Source organism: Cajanus cajan, chromosome 6 (genome assembly GCF_000230855.2).
Source record: "Cajanus cajan strain Asha chromosome 6, NIPB_CcT2T_4, whole genome shotgun sequence".
NCBI classification, from domain to species: domain Eukaryota; kingdom Viridiplantae; phylum Streptophyta; class Magnoliopsida; order Fabales; family Fabaceae; genus Cajanus; species Cajanus cajan.
Window position 1 is genome coordinate 38,915,613 of NC_138522.1, and position 15,622 is coordinate 38,931,234.

The window sequence follows — 15,622 nt, forward strand, 5'->3', positions numbered from 1 at the left end:
AAAACAAACAATTCTTGTCTCATCAATGCTGTGCATTTCCATAAGAGGTTTTCCATTTCGGAGGGTTACAAGTCTAGAGAAACACCTACCTCTTGAAGGCTTGGGCAGATCGTATTAAGAACAGCAGGATCCCCCCAAGTAGTGTAGTAACTGAAGAAGAGGAATGCTGAAATTGAATGATATTTTCATTGAATAATAGATTCAGGAACAAATGAATTGACAGTACATTAATGTATATGGAAGAAAAAAGAAAAAAAAAATCTTTTTCCTGTGAACAATATTGATATTGCTGCTGTGCATGCTAATAAATATTATTGCCACCTTTCTCCTCTCTACAGATTGCATCCTCCGCATCACAAGTAACTTTTGACTCTTTTGGTACATCTACATCTATACTGCACATATCACCACTAGAGTTGTTCTCATTACATTCCCATGCATTCTTCCTGAACCATGGTCGATGTATTTTTGAGTTATTCCATTTCTGCTGTCTAAAATACCTCGTTCCCAAATCATTAGAGTCACCCTTCAATCGTTTAGTTATGTGTTTATTGTCCTCGAACAGAAGGTTCGAGTCTTCAGGGTTAGCACCGGTTGTGCTGGGAATCATTTCATCTGAGCAACAATTAACCACACCACTGGTATCCCAACGCTTAACTTCAGCAGGTTGATCAATTATCATAGCATTAGTAGTATTAGAAGGTTGACAGTCTTTGTCCCGCGGATATGGGGGTAGTGGAGGGAATGGGTTGAAAGGCATGCCAGGTGCAGTCACCCAACACTCAGAAAATTCAGCATGAGGTGTTCCATATTGCTGGGCAACAGACCATGGCATTCCATATGAGATAGGCAAGCGAGAGTTAAATTTCTCTTTAGGATGACCGATAACTAAATCAGGGGGACATCCAGAACGGCTTGCATTTTGCAAGACAACATTACCAGAGTTTAGGGAAGTATTTAATGAACCTATTGGACACGAAAACCCTGGTGGAACATCCTCATAAATGTTCTGGCTTTCACCAATAGAGCTCATAACTGCATCAGAATGTGAGTTTGTCTCTGCTGGTTGATCCCATCGGCTTTTGCGCTTACGTTTTCTAGCTCCTTTGGTTTCAACCCCATCTCGAGACTGTGCAGGACAGCCTTCCTGGGCATCAGCATCTACTGGAGCTGTCACAAGCATTGACTGCTGACTGCCATCAATTGCTTCTGTAGTCCTTAAATCCTGCTCATGCCTATGACTGTGTGATGCTGAAAATCTGTTACCGTTGAAACTTCTGTGAGATTCCACTCTATTATCATCCCTGTCCATATAACCGTGTTTTCTTATGGGCCTCGGAAACCATCTGTCTCGAAAGCTTCGAGCAATTTGATGGACCTACATGTGCAAACAAAATGAAAATATTGAATTTCTTGGCCCCGAAACAGATATATACACAAAGGGTTAAAAAAAATCTATAAAAGCATGCACTTGTGTACACCATAGAAACGAACGAGTGAGCATAACAGATACCTGTTTGTCATCATGCTCTGTCAGAGAAAGCATAGACTCTCTAAAGCTGAACACAAAAAACAATCATTAGTATAGGAATAGTAGCTTAAAGAGAAACAGAACAATTTCATCGAAGTTATAAGGAAGAAAAAAGGGTATCTGCAGGGAGAAATAATTACAACATCTCTTAAAGTCAAAAAACTGCAAGTGATTTGAATATTGGCAGTAATGAAATGCTTGATTCCACATTCAGGATTCAAGACACAAACTTTCAAGTTCAACAATAAACAAGGACAAAGTTATGAATAGAACTAAAACGAAACAAAAATCTATGTACACGATGAGACATGAGTACCACGAATTAACAAAATCTTCCATTCTAATGGGAAGAATATATCTGCAAGACTAATATTCTTTAATATTTCAAGCACAACAGAATACCAATAATTATAGATAACCACTAAAAAATGTCACATCGACGTAGTAATGCTATGAATAAAATGCAAAAAATAAATAAATAAATATATATATATATATATATATATATTTTGTAAGAGATTCTACATCTCCCTGTTATCTATACAATATCTTTTGGTCATTATACTTTAAAATAAGCTTGAGAATTGAGATACTGAGATATTAAGGGTAGGCAACAACCCATTCATTTCAATCACAGAACTAAGAAAATTATAAATCATCAATTGATTCAATTCACTCCTCCAAAAAAATATGGCATAGGAAAACGATGATGACTTGATGCAACACATCTCATGCTTCCAAGTAGTTGAAAATAACCTTTTTTGTAGCTGATGTCACTCATACTAGCCAAAGAAAAAAAAGTGATGAAGAAAAAATCATAAATGAAAACTGCTACAATATTCAGTCCCTACACAACAATCTTAACATTTGACAAATATCACAATTGCTTCAGTAAACTTGGTGGATGATATAATTTGAGATTTCTGACCTCTCCATTCCATGACAAGGGGGACCACCATTAATATGTTCAGATGTCAATATCTTATTTGCTGCTAGGTACTCCAAGACCTGCAAAAGAATGTTGATCAGGCAAGGACCATATATTCTCTTAATACACGCTCAGAATGAGAGAATGAAAACCAGACATCAAGAAAAGATTAGGATCTACCGGCCATCAACTAATTAACAATATAGGATGGTCAAATCTATTTGCCTAATCAATAATTACCAGATTGAACCTTCTCTATATTCTAACATTGAAACTGAATGATTAGAGAAATTGGCCAACATCAAAATGAAGGGCAATAAAATATTTTATCATCATGTATATGTCAAAATATGGTGGCCATTGGACAAAAGTTGAAAAATATATATTTACCTTTTAGGTAAATAAAACAAATAGCGTCATAATATCATAACATGCAGAGAATTCAACACAGCAAGTCTTTGGATGGGATGTTTTGAGAGGAATTCAATTTGAATTAGATTTAAATTTAAAAGATCATACATCAAAATGACTTTTTGGATATCAAATCCAGAGAACTTTTAAAATGATGGGAATTTTATACGGATTTTTTTTTAAGTAAAACAAAAAGATTTTGAATAATGCCTAAAAAAGGAAACTTGGATTCCTTCAGCTTCCAGTCTCTATCTTCGTGGCACCTCTCCCCCTCTTACACACCCCTTTTTCCCTTCCTCTCCCAATCTTCCACACCACTTTCTCCCCCTCTCTATGGTGACTCTTTCTCTTCTCCTTTCCTCTCCAGTGAAGCATTAACACCAAATACAGACACTTTGCAACACTCTAATGCCTAAAATATAGGAAATTGGGACACTGCAAAAGAAATATATTCACCTTCTCAAACCAACTTGCTAAATTCTACAGTTTTCCCGTGATAATGAGACTCAAAAGAATGAGGCATTATTTTTTTTAGTATTGTACATTATATTTCAAGTTGACTTTTTCTAAAGGCTAAAAAAGGAATTTTTTAATAATCTGTGTCCATCAATATGGAGGTGTCTATTAGTGTTCGAGCCGGATGGAGGTCTTAATGACAGAAATGTGCCCTACACCGAACACTTAAACAAGAGAGGTGTCCATGTTTAATCTCTTCTGTGCAACTCTCTGACATCTTTCTTCTGCATCCTACCCTCCCCCCCTTTCTCTTCCATACCTCTCTTTATCCCTATCTATTAAGAAACTTATTTGTAGTTAAGAAATAAGTTTATGCTTCAATTAATAAATAAATAAAATATCAATATTTTTTCTTGTTAAAGATTATTATCATAGTCACATTATGTTAGAAATCAAAATACCAAGTACTTAATATTTGAGATTTTAGTTGTTGATTATCTATGAAAAAACAATATAACTAATCAGTAATCTAATTTTAAAACTATTTTCTGAAATTTTTGTCACTTAAAATTGACTAATGATTACTTTTGGTAAAAAATTATATTGAAATATCAGTTTTTAAATAAATTAATTAAAAAAAATCACTTATAATGAAAATTAAATTACTTTGTCCAATAAAAATGATAGGAATTTAATTGAAGCAATTAAATCACTTATAATGCATTTTAAATTCCTTAAGATTTTGAAATTATCTATTCAAACACTACATAAAGATTTCTATTGCTTAGAAAGAACAATAGTGGCATGTCAGGATAAATACGGTCTCCAACTGCTCAACAAACCATCCCTATTTTAGTATCATAATTAAAGCACACATACTCCTTTAGGATGCATATGGTAGAATATATTTTTTTTTCATGTCCAAGAATCGTGATTTTTATGAATGACTAAAATGTTTAATTGGCCGTAAATATTGGACATACTTGTATGGTTCTTAGGAATAAAATATTTTTACATTTAGTTTAAATAGAACTTTCCTAGAAACTTTAATTATTTTACCACATTAAATGAATTAATGAAGGTAACATGATAATTTTACAGCAGTAAAACTTTTCTTTTAGCTCTGGAATATTAGATTTCCACCACTTTGGAACAATTTTGTGGGGAACACAGGTAAAAAAAATATTCACAGGAAACATTATCTTATTTTAAAATAATAAAACAAACATGAGAAACTAACATTCACAACTTCAAATTCATGGAAAACTAAAAACCCTGTATATCAAACACCCCCATAGATGTAAAAATACACATCCTATGATTCAATGGCATGCATTAATTTGAAATACCAGAATGCCATATATATATATATATAACATCTTAGGAAAAAGGAATATAACAAACAAGTAAAAGGAGTCATTTCCCATCTAAGCACCTTAAGAAGCTTCCGTAGTATTGGAATTTTTTTGAAGTCCTGCCTGTACTGCTTCATAATGTTATGTAACATCTGTAAACCTGAAAGGCAACACTATAGTTACTTCTAAACACAACCAAAAGTGTGATGAGTTTACACGTTTCAGATATATGGGGAGAAACTGCATTACATAGAAAGCAAATATATATTACCATTTTTGTTAATTATATCATTCAGCACTGCTCGAGATTTTGTTTTCAGAAGTGCGTCAAGGATCATGGAAAGATCTCGATTGCTGCAACCAAAGTTTAAAATTTCCTTTACAAAGTATTTACATGCCCATGAAACATTCAAAAATCTAATATAAGTTTGCATAATGTGCCTAATGAAACAGAAAAGGAAGAGAAGAGAGGACCTTTGAATTGCTTCACCATTGCTTCTATCACCTGATGCCACAGTGAGAAACAAAAGCTTCAAGTACCCTTTGGTGGCATCCTGTTACAAGAAAAAGGGTGAGGGCAGTCAAATACTGAAAACCGGAAAACATAAAACTGCCAGGTAGTTAGCCCCATAATACCTCCAATATCAAGGCATTCAAGAACAATAACAAAATTGAAAGAAATAAAAAAAATATAAAAAAAAACACACACAACAGAAGACACATAAACTATTTCTCATAATTGATTACAAGACAAACATAAAACTATTTCGGCTGACATCTCTTGCTTTGTTGCGTAACTAATTTTAACTGTGGGAAATCGCACTATAGCACACATGCCTCTAGCTTTCAAATAAATGTCCCTATTTGAAATATGTTCACTTGGATACTATATAATTATAAAGTACTTACTTTTCTTTTGCTTATTCCGCCATCTCCATCCAGCAACTCATTAAGTTTCTCCTGAACTGCAGGTAACAAAAAGGTTTATCCATTATAAATGGTTTTAATAACCAGGATACCAAACAAATGTGGATGACCAACCTGCTTCAAACCGTCCATTGGAAGAACCTTCTACTTTTTTGTGTTTGATAGATGACACCTGCAATCGATTGGCTATTACCTCAGATTTAAGGCCATTCGGTGGATTGGCATGAAGCTTTCCCTTTTTAACAGAACCATTTAACTTGGATGTCTTCCTGCCTTCAATTATTTCAGACTTTGACTCCCTAATACTACCAGTAGAATTTGGTAACATTTTGCTGACAGTTGCAAGGGGAGAAGTAGTCTCAAATCTTTGAAGTGAAGAAGTTTTGTCTGCAAAATCTGATTCCTTTTCATTTCCTTGTACAGCAGGCATGGGTTTGCTTGTTTCATCCTCCATTTGTTGATTACTTTCCTCATCTTGAACAGAAGATGGTAACTTGGCCTTGTCCTCCATTTCTACTGAGCTGTGCGACAGAGAAACAGCAGGGGCAAGGTTTGTAGAACTCTCTTTCTCTGGAGAACAATCTGAATCTACAGCAGTTGTAGACTTGTCCAATATGTCCTTGTTATTTAACATATGTTTAGCAGATTGTTTATCAACATTATTAAAATATTTGGGTGTCGGTAGAGCATCTTCAATTTCACCATCTTCAGTAAGCATAACAGGTTCGGGAAATTCATCTTCTGAATCACTTTGAACTACCAGTTCAGCAAGTGGATCACCACCACCTATATAACCTCGACAATTAGGTGAACCACAATAACATTTTTTGGCAGCAGCACCAAAAACCCTTACATAGTTGTAATCAAATGTCAATTCTTCATCCTGGGGAAGGTAGTGATAAAAAAGTTCAGCTTGGCACAGAATAATATTTACACATGCTTACAGCCCAAATAAAACATTTAACACTTAAGTTTCATAATCTAAAACTCGTAAATCCCCCAAACTAACACCACAAATTCTAACCAATGTAATTTTTGTTGGAGTGGAACTCAGAGTGTAAAGAACTTAACTCCCTGGGAAAGGGAAAAAGAGCCACAACCATTAATCATCCAACCTTCTGTTCAATTATGCATTTCTGTCTCAAATGGCCAAATATTTCTATATTTCATCTGTAGTGGAGAAGCAGCCATAACGAACCATTTTCATACTTGTAGTTTGAAATTAAGTAAATAGATTCACATTTTCTCACATGTTTATTAATCACAATACACAACAGTCATGCAAATAAAAAAATAAATCAAAGTTACTATTTAAATTTGCAAAGACACAATTTGAAACTAGAAGCTACAAAGTTCTGCAACACAAAACAGCAACAAACTTCCATGCGCACACATGAAAGTAGCAAGTGGAAGCTGAAAGCACACCTGCTTAATATCCCTCAATGCAAACAGTCCAATACAGATTTCCCCGTTCACCATCCACTGTCAAAAAAGGACCAAACACAAGGTCAAGTGATAGAAAACAAAAGGAATAATCATGAATTTCATGCTCCAGGAGCAAATATGTGCAAAAATGGCATTAAGAATATGTTCTGGTAAAGCATAGATCCAATATTACTAGTATAAGGTAAGCAGCATGCAACACGTAAAGCAAGAAAGAATAGTTCCCTATATAAAGAAACTGCTTCTCTAGTACTATCACCTTACTTCAATAAACCACAAACTGCATGTAATAATATACTCACCTTTTCTGTCCGACAATTAGGATCACAACTATGATTAATGAAACGCCCCAAGTTTCCTTTTGCACTTGCATCTATCACCTGAAAATAAAGAAATGTGAATGGCAAAGTAGATTTAAATATTAGCTGAAAAAGCTACAAATAAGGAGATGCAACAAAATTATGATGCAAATAGCAAAACAATTGGATTAGTAGCTTAAACCAACCCCAGAAAACCAGTTTGAAAGATGAGGATTATCCAAGCTTTATAGCTAGCTCTATTTAAGCCATATCTCTAGTCAATGTGGGACAAAACCACTACCCTTGAGGCTGCAATTAAGACAGCCCCCAAAGAGGCTACAACTAAGGTGGGCCAGGGGTAACACTGAAGGAAGGGAAGGGAAGAGAAATCCTGCAGCATATGCATGAAATGAACTAAAAGAGAAGTTAAACTACAACTACTATCTATTGATGTAAATAATTTTGTTATGTAACATGCTATACTGAACAAATCCAGGTGTGTTTCTAACCAGCAAGGTACTCAGAACCACTAGAAGTAAATATTAAAGTTTTTTACTTTGCTAAAACAAACAAATAAAGTTGCTTTTGCACAGATACAGGTTACATTCTTACCTCACTGCCATTCAAGGTCATAAAATAGAAATGCCGATGACCCTTCAAAGCATACTCTCGTTGCCGTGCCTCGTAGGTTTGCATATCAAGCACCTGTTTGGACCATAAATTCAATATTTAAGTACCTAAAGGTAAATGATGTGCACAAGCAGTGCATCACCTTTTCATATACAATACAGATCACATCCATGCCCATAAATAGAATAGCAGTGCAAATTCTAACTCTAGATATAACATAATCCATTAATTACAGAAACTAATCTGCTTAGAATACTCCTCCTCTGTTAACAAGAAAAGTAGGTACATTGTTTGATAAGCTAGTGAGGTTGGGTGGTTCTAAGTGGATCAAACCCAACCTAAAAAAGAAAAACCATGTTCTTTGTCCATGAAGGCCCAATGAATTTTCTCACGTTACTACAGCATTAGATCAATACAATATTCTTTGGTTACTACTCGGCCAAAATATTAATATTTTTCCATGGCTCTTTACTGCTATTTAAAGAGCAATTCAATTAATTACCAAAAGAAACAAGACGAACTATCTCCATCTTGATGATACAAATGGTAGTGATTAGTTAAAATTAAATCAGCCCACTCCCCACTGATTGCATTGCTAATACATCAGTTAGCAGCATTACATCATATAATATTTTTTTCTGCAACAAAAAGAATAGATAGGAGGATGACAAACAATATATTGAGGGTAAAGAAACAAATGAGAAGTATATAGTTGAGTAAGACAAATCCAACATAACTGAACCTATTCGTAAAAGGTAACATTGGTTCTTCCTTCCCCAAAAACTTCAGCTAAAATATAGAACCAAAGCATAAATATGAGCATAATTTTTATATTCAGCCTCAACAGTCAATATTTCATGTATAATAATAAAATAGTAAGTAAAATTGTTAAATCAGCATAGGGATAATAAAAATGAAGAGAAATATTGTATGCATTACCTCTCCAACATATTCAATAAGAAACTGGCCTTGAGCTACATTCTCTATCGCCTTCAGTCCATAACCCTTTTTCCCACATTTAAACCACTTCAAGCAAGCATACTTGCGTTTTTGGAACTGAAATCAAACATTTGTCCAACCATCATGCCATTTGGCACCACTTGACAAAAAGACCAAATACTAGTATGTTTTAATATTAATAGTTTATAAACCTGCTGGTTGGAACAACGATCCCCACATGGGCAAGTTCCTTGTACACATTCGATGTTAAGAATCCGATTTAGACATTCATCCCCACAGCCAAATTTTCCTTCTTGAGGCGGCTTGCAATGACAGACCATTATCTGATACAAGTTCAAAGGTGCAATGAATCAGGAACATAGGACTGATTCACCAATTTGCTAAGTCCAGAAATCTTAATTGAAACCTAAGTGCTATCCATTATGATTAAATAATAAACCTCAATCAAAATGTAAATAAAAACTATTCATGACTTGTGAAAGCAAAAGAAAGACATGTATGTAATGTAGCAATTGGAAGCAAGATGACAAAGTATAAAGTTCCTTATCATACATAAGAAAATAATATAAGCAACAATTTATCCCATCCTCTGCAGGAGCACACCAACAATATAAAAGTACAAAAAAGTTGAAATCAAATATGTTGGTATTTGCTCTTCATGTTGAACAACTATGATTCAGATGGACCTCCATGATCCTATGACCTACTTATTTCATATTTATTTAAGAAAAACAATAATAAAAGGAGAGAAATTTGAAGGAGGGCAACGAAACCTCCTGGAATAAAACATAATGCATATATACATAATAAGAAAGAAAGAACATATGCACATCAAAGCTCTTAGTCCCTCTGCTAGTCAGAGAAGGAAACCCACATGATCAGTTTCATATTTAAGTAACATGATCACTTGATACTAAAACCAATACAACGATCCAAATAATGTAATATGATAATATTTGTAATAAAAAATAAAAATAAAATAAAAAACTAGAACAATCACATACCTCGTCAATGGTCTGACTTTTGTGGCTACGATGAAGAAATTCATTGGTGAAAATATGGGTAAAAGAAGACTCCTGGGAAACTGCAATGTATAAAGCAAATTAAACATCAGACAATAAGATAAAATGACATTCCTAAAACAGTTTACCTTCAAGCTTAGATTTCATTTTAAAAATAAAAATAAAAAACTTGTTAACAAACGTAACATACCAAATGGAGGCCGATATTCTAATTCCTTAAAATTTCTGCAGCCTTCATATGCATCTTCTTCACCTGACGCGTCAGATAATCCCAACTCTGCATTAATCTCTGCATTTGACTTTTCTTGAGGGATAGCACAGTCAGCAAAGGCTTTATCACTGCTGTCCGCACATGTCCTTAAAAATGGATATCACCCATGTCAAGATGCAAGTTTTTAAACAGGGAATAATATGTTAAGTTAAATTGTTTAATACATAATATAATTAAAAAAATTGAAACATCAAGAAAAACATCTATTCAAAATAACAGTAAAGAATGAAAACAGAATGAAAAGTTTGGAGAAATGAGGTATTGTAGATGCAATTGGGCTTTTAACTTAATTAAAATCAGCCCAATAGTCTTCTTAGTGTACTTTCAAAAACTCCAACTTCTAAAAACTCTCGTTTTACAAGTGATTGTTTAAAAACTCACTCACATTCTTAAAAGTCACGTGCCAGTTTTAAAATATTTGCACATGACTTTTTTTAAACCGGATTTCACATGAAAACCCTAGTGTTGCATTGTCTTCTACCTCTTGCCGCCGCTGCAAATCATTGCAACTCAAGATTGCAACTCGCCACACCCACCTAACAATGCATGCTGTGCCATGAGACATAAGGCGGCCACAGTCACCTTAATAGCAGACTCCGCAACGCAAAGTCGTCACAATTGCGTGTCTGCTGAAGTCTGCTACACAAGAGTGTTATAGCACCACTATAGCTACTATTTGAAAACAATGATTACAAGTGAAGTCAATTGTGAAAATATCAATTTCTATACTAACCCTAACATACAAACAAATACACGACTAAATCATATTCTGCCTCTTCAGGTTCTATTCAAGAATTATAGAAAAATAGTGAGTAATATGATTGAGAAACATGGTATACCAGGTGCAGTTAGTTTCATCAATTAGGTCTGCAAGCCCAGCTGGAATTCGCCGCCACTTGAGACAATCATCACAACGCACCCATGCATTACGGGGAGATAGAAGTTGCTCCCCCAATCCAACACCGGACGGCATGTCCAGATTAGGTAAATTGACTGATACTCTGTTGTTATCAGCATTAATTTTTCCAACAGCATCCAACTTATGATTTCCAACATTTACTTCTGAGAGAAAAAATAATAATAATAATAATAATAAATAACAAATCCTATTTATATTTAATTGCTCAAACTTTATAAATAACGCATAAGAATAATAAGATAAAGCAAGTTTTAGATAGTCAGGAAGGAGCTAATGTCTGTCTCAGATGATTCAAAAATACAGAAAATAATATCACATATGATGCTGTCTATTTGACACAAAAAACTACCTGGATGTGGGCGATCTTCTGCTTCACATGTGACATTAAGAGAGACACCTTTTCCTTTGACTTCATTCTTATTAATTGGCTTTTTCTGTTTCTCCTTGTGTGTACAAGTACTCTTTTTCCTGCCAGTTGAGTCAGAAGCTTTAGATTTGGTCTTGCTAACTTTACTAGGTCTAAGCCTTTTAGGTAGTTTACGCCCCAAAGGTCTTGCAGAACACAGCAAATTCTCAGAAGCCGGGAATTCTGAAAATCCATGGTCAAAGGTTGGTTTGCCACCTGTCTTAACTTCCATGTGATTTTTAACTTTCAAAGCCTCAGTGGAACCTCCAAGTTCAGTCTCTCCAGAAGGGAGCAATGATTCTGAGGACGAATCTTTAGTGCTCACTGATTTGCTTATCTCAGTGAAAGTAGGCAATTCCAAAGAGCTAGCTGCATCCCTGCTATTTTTCTTACGTTTGCGATTCTTTGAATGCTTAGCCCTACTATTCCCAGGTGGACCTTGTGATCCATCTTCAGTGATACAATTACTTGAAGAAATAAGTTTGTCTTTCTTCCTCCCTCTCTTGTTGAGGATAACATCCACTTCAGGGTTCAACTTTTTAGAAGAACCTAAAACAGCATGATGTACATCTTCTTGCTGTCTTTCTCCAACCTGGACTTCGGGAATTGAATTGATAACTTCTGAATCAGGGGAAGTTCCAGGATCCATACCCTTGTTATTGATAGGTTCAATCAATGCTTCAACCACCTTCCCTGGAGGAACTGCAATACAAGGTTCCTCTGTATACTCACCTGACTTCTTTGTTATTTCAGTATCTTCTAAGGGGGGGTTATTTGCAACTTGTCCATTTAGAACAAGACCATCCTTGTCCAACTCATTGTTAAAAGATTCTGAATTGCCCAAAGCCACTGCTTCAGAAATTTTATCTTCAGCATTCCTGGCTACTTTCTGAGAACTTGAATCAGACCCCAAGTGGAAAGCAGATGCCAAGCCATCAACAGACTCTGGAATCAAGACATTTGAGCAATTTAAATCAACTTCTTTCCCGAATTTGATCTTCAGACGAACACGTGTAGTTAAAACAGGACACTTCTGTACTGGACTTATAGAGCTAGAACTTGCCCCATTCTTGACTGTTTTCCCACTTTGACGCTTGCTTTTAGCCTTCCCCAATTCTTGGCGTGCAGCTTCACCAACTCCAAGCTCATTATCTTGCTCAAAAAACTGTTCAATATTCCCAGATCCCCACATAGAATTACGAGCTGTGTTGGGGAAATGACTTCTTTTCTTTCTGGCAGCCTTTAGCTCCATACCTTCACTTGAATGTGTCTCCTTGGCTTTGTTCTTACATTTTTTTGAAGCCTTTTTGGTTTGTGTCTTACGGCCAAATTGAGTTCTTCGACGATTCCTCTGAGAAGGTAATGGTATGCTTTCATTGATACAATTAACTTCAACATCTTCTTTTCCATCATTATTCATCTTCCCTGGATTGTCCACAACATTATTATTATTATTAATGGAGACATCATCACAATGGAGATCAGGAACATCCTTTGAAGAGTAGTTGGTAACTAAAGCCTCACATGGCTGATCACTTCTGCTCTCTACTTCTGTAACTGTACATATCGCACCTGATGGAACTTCCATAACTGGAGAAGGAGTTATTAGCCTGCAAGCATCAGCTTCCATAGCAGGAGAAGGAGAATCAACTACAGGTGATCTCCCAACGGTCCTACAGCAACCAGGAGAGGACAAAATTTTTGCACATGAACTAATGTTGGTTTCTTCATCAACAAAAGCTTTAACCTTTTCTTCACAAGTACTATTCTTATCCTCACCTTCTTTCCAATCACATGGCTGATCACTTGTGCTGTCTATTTCTTTATCTGTATATAAAGCACCTGATGGCCCTTCCATAGCGGGAGAAGGAGATACCTGCCCGCAACCATCAGCTTCTGTCCCAATTAGAGCATCACATTTTTCCACAACATTCAACAAGGGATCTGCTCTTCTCATAATTTCCTCCTGCTCGCTGTGCTGGTTGCAATCAACTAGCAAGTCAGCCACGGAGTCCGATTCCAAAGACATTTCAGGATCCCTGAAATCAAGTACACAGTTGAAAGCATCAGCAGAAACACCGGCGTAGTCATTTTTGCCTTCCACGACAGCCGAATCATCTGCTGCAGGTAATTCGCTGCTCTTATCATCCATCTGCTCATCCTGCTGTGCACAATGCCCCTGCAAATCACTAGTCGTTATCGACCCCGACAGTGGGTCAAAGTTGCCCTCATCCAGAAAATTCCCCTCTGAGACACTTTTAAGACAGGGAACTTCAATGCTCCCGCAAGAAACCCCCAAGCAATTGAGACAATCATCTTCAGCAGTCTTCTCCAGCGGCAACAAACCAGTATTTTCACATCCACTCGCGGAACCCAAAGCATCACCAGACCCCTCAGAAACACGAACACAGCTTGCAGAACCCGCACCACCATCGGTCACAGTGGCGAGGTCAACATTAGAGTCAATCACATCGCAAGCCTCTCCCAAACAAGACTCCTCCACAGAAACCACCTGCGCCGGAATCCCAGAACACAAATGGTGCTCAGTAACAGACCCCCCAGAGGGACCATCGATGACAGCAGATCTCCCACACGACCCCATAACAATCATTCAAAAATCATCGATGGTAGCACACCACCACTAAACCCGTCACTCCCTGATTAACTTGGAAAAACCGAGAAACGCAGAAAGACAAAAGAATCAGCACAATGCATGACCTAAACGCAACCGGAACCAAACGGTACCAGAATTAAAGCAAAGTAGAGAAGACTACCTTCACGTGCAAACCATTGCCCGGAAAGAAAACCCTAGAAAGCGGCATTATCCAAAGACCCTCTGCACGGAAAGAGAGGAAACAATTAGATAAAGAAAACCCTACTCGCGGAAAATGCAGACGGTAACACGAGTTCCAAGGTGCAAATACGTTGAGCAAATAATAATAATAATAATAAATATATATATATAGCGTAAATTGAAAACAAAAAAAAAAAAGAGAAAGAGAAAAGAAAAACGAAAGCAGAAGCGAAGTGGATTGGAGATAGGACCTGGGTGAGATTGAAGATAAGGAGGTTAGGCTTAGGATTTCTGAAGAAAATAAATAGAAAAATGAGAAATATTCTTTTCCCTCTGGGTCTGGGTCTGGGTCCAAGAGAGAGAGAGAGAGAGAGAGTTGGGTCTGCGTCGCGCGCAGAGGAAAGAGAGAAAAGAAAGAGATGGTTGGTGAAGTTGTCAACGAAAACCAAATTAAAATAAAAACAAAAAATAAAACCCAAACGGTTTGAGAAACACAGCATAAACAAAAGAAAGGAAACCAAAGCCAAAGCCAGAGAGAGAAAGTGCTTCCTTTCTTTCTTTTGTTTCCGACCCAACCAAGATTTCTTTTTTTTTTTCTTTTTTCTTTTTTCAGTTTTTGCTGAATATTAATTATTATACTCTGGGAGGACCTAAATTCGATGTTGATTAGACCGTTTTACCCCACGCGCTTCGCATCATCACTCATCAATGTTTTTCTTTCCACACACTTTTTTTTCATCTATGTTTTGGTGGTGAATTGGTGATTAATTGATTATAGAAAAATAAATAAATTATTTAGTAATTATAAATTATTTTAAACGATTGAGATTTTGGATACTTCAATGTAAACACGCTAAGGACCAAAAAAATTGTCCCTATTGTCCTCCGTCTGTTCATATTCGTATTATTTGTGATCGGTTTGTAGTTTGTACATATCTTCTTGCTGATAATAAAATCAAAAAATATATATATATTTATCTTCGTCTTTTTTATTTTTGTGAATTGCATAGAATATATTTATCTTCGTGTTGATAACTTTATAGATGGTTGTTGGATACTAATAATTAGTTTCTTCACATTCAAAAATAAATTAGTTTCTTCCTAATATAAAAAGATTAAACAAAATCCTCTTAGTTTTAAGAATAATTTTAATGGCTAAATTATTTTTTCCTTTAAGAATCAATGCATTTTAAGAATAAAAAATAGAATTCCAAATAGACATATTGACGTAACAATTTTTTAAAATTTGTCAACGGGTTAAATGATTTTT

The 15,622-nt window shown here is 35.7% G+C and overlaps 1 protein-coding gene across 2 annotated transcripts; it reads right to left on the minus strand.

Annotated features, from left to right (window-relative positions):
• Nucleotides 1-164: 164 nt before the first annotated feature.
• EFS (histone-lysine N-methyltransferase) lies at nt 165-14,913 on the minus strand. 2 transcript variants are annotated; one of them, XM_020356950.3, is made up of 19 exons: nt 14,604-14,913; nt 14,333-14,394; nt 11,502-14,215; nt 11,073-11,295; nt 10,153-10,319; nt 9,945-10,024; nt 9,132-9,263; nt 8,920-9,036; nt 7,963-8,055; nt 7,354-7,431; nt 7,034-7,090; nt 5,723-6,491; nt 5,591-5,646; nt 5,156-5,235; nt 4,953-5,035; nt 4,762-4,841; nt 2,460-2,539; nt 1,514-1,559; nt 165-1,378 (listed from the first exon to the last, which is right to left on the minus strand). In XM_020356950.3, the coding sequence occupies exons 3-19, from the start codon at nt 14,167-14,169 to the stop codon at nt 302-304; spliced, it is 5,886 nt and encodes a 1,961-aa protein (XP_020212539.1). In that variant the 5' UTR covers nt 14,170-14,215; nt 14,333-14,394; nt 14,604-14,913; the 3' UTR covers nt 165-301. The 2 variants fall into 2 exon arrangements, with proteins under 2 accessions (XP_020212539.1, XP_020212538.1); XM_020356949.3 differs by having other exon boundaries at nt 11,502-14,223.
• Between the last annotated feature and the right edge of the window lie 709 nt (nt 14,914-15,622).